Genomic DNA, 12,049 nt, shown 5'->3' with positions numbered 1-12,049 from the left:
GTAGAAACTTATCTATTACTCTGTAAAATGGAATGTGAAATGATGGAATCCAAACTTGAAAATATGAAAGGAAATGAATGAGAGGGTTCAACTATGGGTCAAAACCAAATAATAGATCACTTTCAATTTAGGCAGCACGAGGCATTGCCTATTGCCTCAATTCAATTCTGGTTGTCTTAGCCTTATCACTTTCAATAATAGATCACTTTCTTATGCATCAAGATCTAAGGATTCTACAGATCTAGTTCTTTTCCATTCAATTTCTCTCTATCTCCTAAGGTATTACTATACCATAATCATTTCTAAGGGAAATAATCTGAAGATCGATGGACAGAAATAAATGTTACAAGAAATCTCTGATGTTGTGCAAAATTAAAATTTTCTCGATCTGCTAATTAAAATAATGTGTTTGTATTTTTGTCAAGAATTATCCTGGGGAGACAACCAAAAAGCTAAGGGAAACAAGTAACTGTACAATAAAACTCGATCTGATATGATCTTTTCTACAAAAATTTGTCTCCACTAATTAATCTAGCTAATTAAGCTGTTTGTAGTCTCGATCTCAAGATCTACTGGAGCTAGAGATGATGTCAAGAAACGTATCCTCCAAGCAAGGTATTGTGAGTCCACCCATTGGATGATCAAATCCGAATTCGTCCTCAGCTTGGCACAGCAAGTCTTGGAAAGAAGGGTCCTTCAAGTAGGAAACTGGAATGACAAAACGCTTCTTCTCGCTCTCACCAACATAAACTGCAAAGTGCCCCTTAGGAACCTCACTTTCTCTGTTTGTTCTTGAAGAAGACCTTCTGAGGCCCTGCTTAGCACGGAGAATGCGAGTCATACTAATCGCCATTATATTCTGGGATGTTTAATTTCTTCTTTAAGCAATTATTTGAGTGGGGTGAATACCAATTCAATTCGATCTATATGTGTTTATATAGATGGTTTGGGAGGTGGATTGAGTGGCTAATTTAAGAGAAATAATTTAGATGGATGGGCAGCCAGCTAGAAAGATAAGAAACATTACCACACATTTTTGTCATCATGAAATTATACATACAACTTTGTTGATAAAGACCTGCCTTTGAACATCATTCCCCACATGCATCAATGAAATTGAACATATAGAGAAAGCTCAACTACTTGTGTCATTCCAAGAAAACTAGCCAAATGAGAGAAGAAATTAAATGGAATTTGGCCATTTAATTTGGTAAGCATAACCATGTATGTGGTTCCTCATTTATATATATATATATATATATATTTCTGGTTGAAGCTAAAAGGCCCCATACAACCATGTGGTTACGTTCCTCATCAGTGTCAATCATGTGGTTTTGCCTCCTCAACAGCTTAAAGACTGTCTTAGCCTCCTCATCACTTTAAATACATCACTTCCTTATAATTCATCAAACACTGAAATTCAATTCATTCAATTCTACCCAATTTCCAAGCTTTCTACAAAATTAAATCTTATTCGATCTCTTCCATTCAATCTCTCTGATCGATCTCTATTTAATTTCTAAGTTAATATCATGATCAGTTCAAAGAGGCTCATTAAGCTGGCCAGAAGATGGCAGAAATTTGCTGCCATCCGAAGAAAGAGGATTTCATTTCCAAGTCTATATGATGATTCAGATAGCTGCAGTATTTCTTCTGCGGGTCATTTCACTATCTACACTGCTGATCAGAAGCGGTTTGTTGTCCCTCTATCATATCTCGAGAATCATATCATTAGGCAACTCTTAAGTATGTCTGAAGAAGAATTTGGACTTCCAAGCGATGGGCCAATTACACTACCATGTGATGCAGTCTTCATGGACTACATCATTTCACTTCTTAGCCGAGGTTTATCTAGACAACTTGAGAATGCACTGCTTGTTTCACTTACTTCTCATCGGTGTTCATCAGCTCCTCCGTTACTCCGAAATCAGGAATTGCTAGTTTGCTGATATTAATCTCAATAAATTTTGTAAATGAGGATATATATATTAGTTGTAGCTCTATACATGATGTGAAATGTACATATATATAAATCCAATACAGCAATACTTGATATCCCATATGTATGTTCAGTATTCTTATTACAAAATTCACTGCTATAATATTCTTCTTACTTCTTAATCTTCAGTTTGCTGCAATAATACACCTAGCTGTTGTCTTTTCATATGCATGTTGATCATCAACCACTGCAATTCAGTCTACAGAAGCTCATCAAGCTGGCTAAAAGTGGCAAAACTGAGGATATATAAAACAACAATTCCGTTGCCGGGAATCAAACCCAGGTCTCTCAGGTGAGAGCCAAGTATCCTAACCAACTAGACTACAACGGATTTGTCAATATACTCTGACCAACTCTTTGGTGATCCTTGTTTCGTGTTTCCTTGACCCAAAGCCAAATTTCCTTGCATATATTTACAATTGCATCTCAATCAGCATTTAGTATCAATGAGTACGTACTGTATGCCTTTAGGAATTCTCTAACTCCAAAAATCGTTGAGGCTCTTACATGCACAAGATTGGTTGAGGTTGGCAATCAACCCATCTCAGATCAATTGAAGAAAATATAGATGAACTTGAAAGATTTAAAAAAAATAAATAAATAAATAAAAAAATAAAAAAAAATCAAAATTTATAACCTTTTTAAATCTTAATTGTATATATTATCTTCTTAACTTCTATTTCTAACATACTTATTTGAGTTATTTCCTACATTCTATTTCTATTATTTAGTATTTCAGTTATTTTAAGTATTTGACTTGATATTTAAGGCTAATATTGTGTTGTATGACTTTTTTTTCTGAAAAATGAGGGGTATACCCAAGGGCCGTTATGCAACCCTCACAATAAAAGTCTCGCCAAAGAGGCCAAGCTCATCTTCACGTAGAAATCTTTGGATGTCTCTTGGTGGGCTAACAAACCAATTGAAAACATCCCCTTGTGTGTAAGCCTGGTTGGCCAACATGTCCGCCACTTTATTTTGTTCCCTAGGAGCATAAGTGAAAGAAATCTCCCAATTGCGTTGTATGACTTTATACTTATGAGTTATGTCCCTTAGTCCTTGGCTGGAAAAAGTCTAAATGACTTGGCAACAATATATTTTCAATGTTGATGCCATTGAGTTTAAAAGCTCAAATTTGATGTATGTGACTCACTACGACATTGATTGATAAGGTTCTCCCGTCGACTATCAGGAGATGAGCCTCAGGGCCACCCTAGCGAGATCAGATCTTTGACGAGCCGAGCCTGTGAAGTGGAAGGCATTGGGCTAAGCTACAAGAAATAAAAATAACCAATGAAGGAGTTTGACTCAAGCGACGATGAACACTGAACCTAACAACCGAGGAGACGATCACCGGTACCCACGAAGAGTATATTACAAATCCTTTAACCGCCATTAGTTTGTAAGGGGTTCATTCCTATTCAATTTTCATCTTGAATTCATGCCCAATGTATTCATATCGGATAGAAAGATTCAATCTTCTTTTCTGTATTGGAGTCGCTCTTGAATCAAGTTAATGAAGATACTACCCTAAATGGAAAGCTAGTCTTCTTTTATATAGTAAGCTAGAGATAGAAACGGGCAAATCAAGAAAGTGCTTATTAGCTTATTTCAAATTCGAGTCTAAGTTATTGAAATCGGTAATCAATTTGACCCTTTATCTTTGAATGCCATGAATGTTAATTGGTATATCACTAACTCTATCTCACATTATTTTTACACATTTTTAAGTATTTATTAACTTAAGAGTTTAAGTTGGCCATGATAATTCTTAGCAATTTACTTGTTCAGCTTTGTCTGGAAAAAGATGTTAATACCCCACCATCGGGGTTCGATCCTATGATCTTCTATCAAGGATAGACACAGAGGTGTCATTTGAGTACAAGGTGCATGGAAAAATATATTAAAATGTATGACATAATTATTATAGTACATAAATATATGTACGTATTATAGAAAATTCCTAAATATTTATGAATACACATTTAGTCAAATTTGTAATTTTATTTCTTAATTACATTTTATATTTCCTTAATTATAATTTCGATAATAGCATTTACAACTAATGGTTCATTTGCAAACTTTGAAAATATTTTCAAAAAAAAAAAAAAAAAAAAAAAAAACAGATTATTAGGTTCTTTTTTAGGGAAGCTAATCCTTTTTACTTTTTTTTTTTTGTCTGAATTAAGAGAAGCTAATAAGCCACAAATTATCTAAGATGCGCCTCCAACATCACTCGTAAGGACATTTGGTAATTCTTTAACTCAGGTTATTCTATTGATAAACAGTTTGAGGAAGATCTATTAGGCACCGAGTTCTTTGGAAAAGGGAAAGTTCAACCCAGGGGAAGGAATGGCATGGTCAATGGAACTATAACAATGCCTGCCATTATCTGTGCGAACCTTTACTTTTTTTTTTTTTTGTTTACATTTAATTCAACCCTATGAACCTTTAATTTCTACCATTGTAAGCTGCCCCAAATGCCAATGTACGTCTAATAGGATCTTTCAAATACTACCGACATCGTGTGTAACACTCCCAATTTTCATACACTTGAGTCTTGTTCTAAACAAGAATTAAAGGTAGGAAAATGTGCGGAATAAAGAAAGGGCAATTGAATACTAATTACCCAACAACCAAAACAACGGGGGATGCTACTCCATAGCTGCCCTCAATAGAGCAACTACATGGGAAACTAACTAAATTAAAATCATCACAATACATCATAATGGGCCCACATCCAAATATTCGATGTCTAACTTGAAATCCAAAAGATAAGGCTAACAGGCCCAAGTGTCAACGCATTAACAAAACATAAGAAGGGTAGTCTAAGCGTCAAGAGAACTAGGAACTAGAACAAAATCTATACTAATCTAGTTACATATAAACACGTTCAGCAATCATCGATCAGACTTGAAATGGGTTAAATAAAAAGTATACAAAAATAACCTGTTAGCACGAATGCTAAGTATAAACCACTCCATCCTATAAAATACATATAGATATAGATTGGGAAAATAGTTTGTTATCATATAACATGTTAAGCGAATAAAGATCAGAGATAGAGGACAAATTGGTTCACATGTATTTAAGTATACATCTATAAAGACTAATAGTAATACTTATTTATAGGCATTAAGCTCACATGAAAGTGTAATTCATATACAAACACTTATGCAATTCATACTCAAATATACATACTTACTACACACTAACAAGATATGAAGTCAAGTTTGGCTTAATATATCAAGGAATAGGTAGAATGGCATGCCATCAAAGGAGTAACCACAACCAAGCAACAAGGTGAAAGATCACATTATGCATAACATTGAAAATCAAGTGGCATGACAACTTGACAATAAATTATGAACCAATGAAACACATGGTGAAACTAGTGTTAGGCATGAATTCAATATTACACACTCTTTTCAAGTAACCTTCCAGGAATATACTCTGACCAACTCTTTGGTGATCCTTGTTTCGTGTTTCCTTGACCCAAAGCCAAATTTCCTTACATATATTTACAATTGCATCTGAATCTGCATTTAGTATCAATGAGTACCAATTTAGAAACGTATATATATAGTAAAAATTAGAATAATATGTTTTAGAGTGGTAGGAATATACATACATATATATATATATATATATATATGTGTGTGTGTGTGTGTGTGTGTGTGTGTGTGTGTGTGTGTGTGTGTGTGTGTGTGTGTGTGTGTGTGTGTGTGTGTGTGTGTGTGTGTGTGTGTGTGTGTGTGTGTGTGTGTGTGTGATCGGGGGTTTTTTTTATCATAATGGTCTTTTGGTTAATTCTTCAAAGGTATAAGACAACGCATTGGAAGCTTGTGGTCCACTACACAACATGGATCAAAGTCTAGAATGATAGTTTTAAATAGTTTAGGGGTCAATATATTTTTCCAAAAATAATTTCTAGATGACCATTTGGCTTAGGTTTCTAGGATTTCTCCTGGTTTCACTCAGATTGACTTTTGGGTCAAAACTTGCTACGCAATGTACCCGAGAATTTAGGATTTTATAAATAGAATGAGTCCCGGTGTTGAATTTATACACCGTTTTCGTCATAAAGAATTTTGGAAGAGTGAAAAATGGCTATTTTGGAATTTTTTAAAATGGAATTTAGAAAATTAAATTTTGAGTTGTCACCATCACACCCTTCCCCCCTTCAAAAGATGCTTCGTCCCTGAAGCATAACCTTAAAGCAACAAGGAACAAGGGAGACTTGACCAATAAGGAATTTAAGAGACTCAAACGAAAGTTCAAGACATCATAAAGATCACATATCACATTCTCCCCACTAAGAAATAAAGTTATGTTCCCGTAACTTTCATGCACAGTCATGAAAGTATTCTATAATAAGCAAATCAATCTAGAATAATCTAACAATCACAATTAAGGAAAGTGAGCAATTATAGGTCAAATAAAATTACCAGTTGCAAGTTCCAAAATATTTTATCAACTAACAAATATCCAAATAACTCACATTGGTCAAATAATTAGGCAACAATATGCAAGTCCTTAGCCGATCTGTAAACAAATTAATTAGGAAAATAATCCAATTTTCATGCTCAAGCAAATAATCAGGTTATAGGCAAATCAACTATCAAAATAGTCTAATAATTATAATCAAGAAAAGTGAGTAAATACTAGCTAAATAAAATCATTAATTGCAAGTTCCAAAATACTTTTATGAAATAATAGATAACTACATAAGAGCAAGTCAAAGGGAAAACTTAGCTGAAAGCAATAAATAAACTCACAATCTCACCGCGCGTCCTAAGATTCTTAAGTCCTAAGTACTTAATCACCTAGAGTTCAAGTTTAATATCCTAAAGTCTTATCTTACAAGTGTTGTCCTAGGGTCAAACTTAGGCTCTGATACCAATTGTAACACCCCTAATTTTTAAGACATTTAAAGCTTATGAAATAAAGACAAATCTATCATTAATACCCAACAGAGTGGGGAAGCTAACAACATAAGTATCGGGGTGCTATGCCACATCCAGGCTGGAGAACCTAGATGCACAGGCTACACTAACTAATCTAATGCATAATCCATAATTAATATTCAAATATAATCAAGGCGCACATGCCAATGAAACTAAACTAGATCTATCTAAGCTAAGTCCACGGGTTCAAATAGCACGCTCCGAAACTACTGATCAGTACCTGAAAAACATATGGTGTAACAACCGTCAGCGAATAATGCTGAGTAACCTATTCCCACGTGTTGAGTACAATATAGGTAGATATAAGAAAACCATTTTGATACATGGGAATACGTATATAGTCCTAAACAACTCTAGCTTTAAAACCAAGAACGATACTCAATGCACAACAGTAGACTTATCAGTGTAAAACAACATAAAGGTACTAGCATGCCACCTAAAACCACAAGACAAAACAACGGCAAGACTTGACAGCCGACCTAGGTGACAATAAGACTCAAGCAATGATCGACAACAACAATAAACATATCCATGTTCCAACCTTATACCAAGTTCCAACCTTCACGCCTCTCCATACTTATTTCAATTCCAACATGTACCTCCAGGCCACCCTTATCCCTCCGGAGCACGCATGCTCCCCACCGACATACCGCCAACAAAACCACCAATATGATAGCACCGCGGTGGCATTACATAACCTGATTTATGCCTTTAGCATACTAATCAAGTGGTTTGTGCATATAGCACAATAACCGAGCACTTGTAGTGCCAAACCGCCAACATATCTTTTCCACCAATCATATCTCTTTTCTCATCATGGACAACAACATAACAATCAGCATTCAACAGTACCAATCAACAATGATCAATACTCAATACCAAATCTCAATATTCACAATGCCACAACAAGGGAAGGACACAAGGCTCTCAAGGGAACAAACAAATCTCATCCTAGGCCAACGGGATACCAACTTGAACCACATGCAATAATCAAGACTCACAACTCCTAAAACGGTACCCGAAACATCAAACTAGACTCCCAAACATCAAACGGTGCACAACGGGGCACGGGGAAACAACAAACGGGGGAAACGACACATCATGCTGCCCGTACCAGCGGGCGGAACGGCGGGTGGACAACCACCCGGCATCTGCCCGTAAGCAGACGGCCTCATACCAGTGGGTACACCGGCGGGTGGTCGTCCACCTGCCAGCCACCCGCTGGTACGGGTGACCGTACCGGCGGGTGGTCAAGTGGGGGTTCGTCCCCCCACCGACCCCCCGCTGGTACGAAGGTATCTTGGCCCTTTCCCAACCCAGGAATTCATCAATTGCATCCAAAATCATGTCTGAATACATCCCAACACATATCAACAACAATATGGACTTGAACAACAAGAATTAAGCCAAGAAACACCACAATTACATCCTAATCACAATCCCTAAACATGCCATTACTCAAGATTAAACACATAACGGTTCAAGAGCATCAAGAACCTCAAGAACATTAAGAGACGTATATGCAAAGCCCTAAAGACAAGCCATAACCTTGAATTAACGCCTGAGTATGCATAAACCCGCCCAAGAACGCCAAGAATGTCACAGCAACAAGATTCACAATATAAATCCTAAGGACAAGCTCTAAACATAATTACATACAAGAACCTGGCAATCATCACACAAGATCATCAAGATTATCAAGAATAGCGAGAATCCATCAGATAAACTTAAAGACGAGCTCTAACAAGATATATACATACAAAACACACATTCAATAAACCAACGGAGCCAATCAATAAAAGCTAGTAAGGAAAATAGGTTTTGTAAGACATGGGTTACCTCTTAGCTTTAATTAAATCTTCCTTAACTCCTAAGGTCCTTCTCCAAGATCCTCCTTCAGTTGATCCTTCCCTAGGCTTGGTGACGGGGGAATTCCTTGGCTAGGTCTCTTGGGGAATTTTTCAGTGATATGAGCGGGAAGGATTTTAATTTCTTTCTAATCTCCTATATAAAGGCCCACTTTCTTTATTCCTAACAGACTTAGAGTTCTTATCATAAACAAGGGTCCATGGTGCATTGTGGGCCACATTAATTAATTAAGGGAATTCTAACTAAATTAAATCCTTTTAACTGTTCTTGGCGGGATTAATTACATAATTAATCCGGGTTTGAAGATCGTAACACGGGGTGCTACAGTCACTATATTGCAGATATTCTTGCTCGTTATATCATGGATGGTGCGAAGAGTGTTTCTACTCCAATGTCCTCTTCCATGCCTTTGGTTGTTCATGATGGGAAGCCTGTAGTAGATGCTACTGGTTTTCGTAGGTTAGTCGGGTTGCTTCCATATTTGTCTGTCACTAGACCAGACATTGCTTATGTGGTTAATTCCATATCTCAACACATGCACTTGTCAAAGGAACATCATTGGGTTGTGATTAAGAGGTTACTTCGTTATCTGAAGGGAACTATATTTCACAGTTTGTTGTTGCGTGGCTGCTCGGGTTTATCATTGACAGCTTTTTCAGATTCTGATTGGGGAGGTAATAGAGACGATGATCGCTCTACTACTGGTTTTGTTATTTATCTTGGTCCTAATGTCATCTCCTGGAAGTCCGTTCGTCAGAAGACTGTGTCTAGGTCTTCAACTGAGGCGGTGTATCGTGCCTTGGCAAGTTCGACTGCTGAGACAATTTGGGTGAGAATTGAGAAATCTATTATATGAGCTTGGTGTTGTTTGGCCTTGTACCACTCTACTGTATTGTGATAATATGGGAGAAAAGTATGTCACGAAAAACCCAGTGTTTCATTCTAGGATGAAGCATCTAGCTTTGGATTACTTTTTTGTGTGTGAGCGTGTCATGGATGGCTCCTTGAGTGTTAGTCATATTAGCTCGAAAGACTAGGTTGCAGATCTTCTAACAAAGCCACTTGGTCGAGATTTCTTTCTGCGGTTTCGTTCCAAGATTGGAGTTTCTGACGGCACCTCCATCTTGCGGGGGCATATTGAGGATTAATTGCTTACATTATTTTTGACTTAGTGTTTATTGGTTATTTTCCTATCCTGTAGAATAGGTCTGTGTTGTTGCTTTTCATAGCCCATTTTATCTCATTGTATAGCTATTAATAGCCTGCTTCCTTCATATTAATAAATTAAGTTCTTCACGCAACTTCTATAATCCTTAGGGGTGAAGTCACACTATTCTGCCACAATTTCCTTGAATCAAGCACTTTACCGGCAAAGGCGAATAATACGTTTATTGTGTTGGTCCCCAAAAAGTCTAAGCCGGAATCTATGATGGACTTACGTCCAATTGCACTGTGCAACGTACTCTACAAGATTGCAGCTAAGGTTTGTGCAAACCCCCTAAAGCCCTTGCTTGATGGTATAATTTCTGCATCGCAAAGTGCTTTTGTTCCCGGCCATTTAATCAGTGACAATATAATGCTGGCATATGAGATTCATCACTACTTGAACCGAAAAATTCAAGGCCGTGAAGGGGTGGTGGCGCTGAAAGTATATATGAGCAAAGCATATGACCAAGTAGAATGGCGCTTCCTTGAGGCTATGTTGTTGAAGATGGGCTTTGTTCGGCAATGGGTAGACATCCTGATGGTAACAGTCCGGTCAGTCCAATATCACATTTTGCATGATAAGAAACAGATAGGCCCAATTAATCCTGAACGGGGTCTCCGACAAGGGGATCTATTGTCTCCTTATCTTTTTTTTTTATTATTGCAGAAGGTCTGAGTGCTTTGATAGAAAAGCAGACACACAATGGAAATTTACATGGAGTTAGTGTCGCCCTGGGAGCACTGCCTATTTCTCACCTTCTGTTTGCGGATGACTGTTTTCTGTTTATGCGTGCGAACCCTCAGGAGAGTGGAACGATGAGGTCAATTCTTGATACCTATTCTACTGCATCAGGGCTAAAAATAAACTATGATAAGTCGGTTGTTTACTTTAGTTCAAATGTCTGTTCGCCTGTAAGAGCCGATGTGGCACGTGTCCTAGGTGTTGTTGAGGGAGACACAAAAGGAAAATATCTGGGCCTTCCATCTCTAGTGGGAAGGAAAAAGAAGGAAATTTTGGGATTCCTAAAAGACGGCATCTTGTCAGGAGCTGGAACGCCAAGTTCCTATCCCGTGCAGGTAGAGAAGTTTTGTTGAAAAATTTCATTCAGGATATGCCATCGTATGTTATGATGGTCTTTCTTTTACCTGTTGACTTATGCAAAGAAATAAAGACTATAATGAATGAGTATCGGTGGACAGGTACGGTTGGTCAGGGAAAGGGTATAAGGGGGAGAGCTTGGAATGGCCTGTGTACGCCTAAGTGAAAGGGTGGCATGGGTTTCCGATGTTTGCGTGAAATGAATCTTGCTCTCCTAGGAAAACAAGTGTGGCGCCTGATGCAAAATCCTACATCTTTAGTCTCTCGTGTCTATAAGGCACGTTACTACCTGAATTCCTCCTATTTCGAAGCTAAAGAAGGTCACAACTAAGGGTGTGCATAACCGACCAACCCGACGGGTCGGCCCGACCCATTTGCCCGTTTCATTGCTTCCGATCCAGGCCGCCATCCGAATAGCCATAACCGACCCGCTGCCATTAATATTAGCGGTTATATTGATTTGGGTAGGGTGTATAAATTCTCTACCCGAACCGCCCGATCATCCGAACAAAGCGCTAGGGCTAGAAATGCTTAGTATAATACGGCGTCGTGTAGATTGGGTATATAATCCACGCTTCTGCCTTAGGGTTTCTCACTTTCTCATTACATTCGAGACTGCGCAATCTTCCTCTTCACTCTTCACTCTCTCACTCTCTAGAGTCTAGGGTTTCTCAGATCTCACTTCTCAGTTATGAGTTCTCCCGTTTTCTCTCAATCTCTGAGACTCCGATAGTCCGATAAATGGTCTGGTGGAACCGTGGAACTATGGAAGCCCTTTATCTGATTCTCTATTGAGTTCTCTCTGGTGGAAGCCCTTTCTCAGTTTCTCTAATTCTCTTCATCTCTTGACTCTTGACTCTTGACTCTTGACTCTTGACTCTTGACTCTTGACTCTTGACTCTTTGTGTG

General features: G+C 37.8%; 3 protein-coding genes and 1 non-coding gene across 4 annotated transcripts; 2 read left to right on the top strand and 2 right to left on the bottom strand.

Moving 5' to 3' along the window:
- Positions 1–395: 395 nt before the first annotated feature.
- LOC109159560 (auxin-responsive protein SAUR21-like) lies at positions 396–880 on the bottom strand. Its single transcript, XM_019307657.1, has one exon. It carries the CDS (start codon positions 851–853, stop codon positions 563–565), a length of 291 nt encoding a protein of 96 aa, XP_019163202.1. The 5' UTR covers positions 854–880; the 3' UTR covers positions 396–562.
- Positions 881–1,532: 652 nt separating this feature from the next.
- LOC109159563 (auxin-responsive protein SAUR68-like) lies at positions 1,533–1,949 on the top strand. The gene has a single exon (XM_019307659.1). It carries the CDS (start codon positions 1,533–1,535, stop codon positions 1,947–1,949), a length of 417 nt encoding a protein of 138 aa, XP_019163204.1.
- A 308-nt stretch (positions 1,950–2,257) lies between these two features.
- Positions 2,258–2,330, bottom strand: TRNAE-CUC. Its single transcript has one exon. It is a non-coding gene; the product is annotated as a tRNA-Glu (tRNA).
- Positions 2,331–9,196: 6,866 nt separating this feature from the next.
- On the top strand, positions 9,197–9,691 carry LOC109159562 (uncharacterized mitochondrial protein AtMg00810-like). The gene has a single exon (XM_019307658.1). The coding sequence runs from the start codon at positions 9,197–9,199 to the stop codon at positions 9,689–9,691; it is 495 nt and encodes a 164-aa protein (XP_019163203.1).
- Positions 9,692–12,049: the final 2,358 nt, after the last annotated feature.

Source organism: Ipomoea nil, unplaced genomic scaffold, assembly GCF_001879475.1.
Source record: "Ipomoea nil cultivar Tokyo-kokei standard unplaced genomic scaffold, Asagao_1.1 scaffold2833, whole genome shotgun sequence".
Lineage (NCBI taxonomy): Eukaryota > Viridiplantae > Streptophyta > Magnoliopsida > Solanales > Convolvulaceae > Ipomoea > Ipomoea nil.
The sequence above is the reverse complement of the archived record's forward strand: the minus strand, read 5'-3'. Positions and strand labels throughout refer to the sequence as shown.

Excerpts from the sequence above, each read along its gene's own strand:
- LOC109159560 (XM_019307657.1), bottom strand. The coding sequence starts at position 853 with ATGGCGATTAGTATGACTCGCATTCTCCGTGCTAAGCAGGGCCTCAGA.
- LOC109159563 (XM_019307659.1), top strand. The coding sequence starts at position 1,533 with ATGATCAGTTCAAAGAGGCTCATTAAGCTGGCCAGAAGATGGCAGAAA.
- LOC109159562 (XM_019307658.1), top strand. The coding sequence starts at position 9,197 with ATGGATGGTGCGAAGAGTGTTTCTACTCCAATGTCCTCTTCCATGCCT.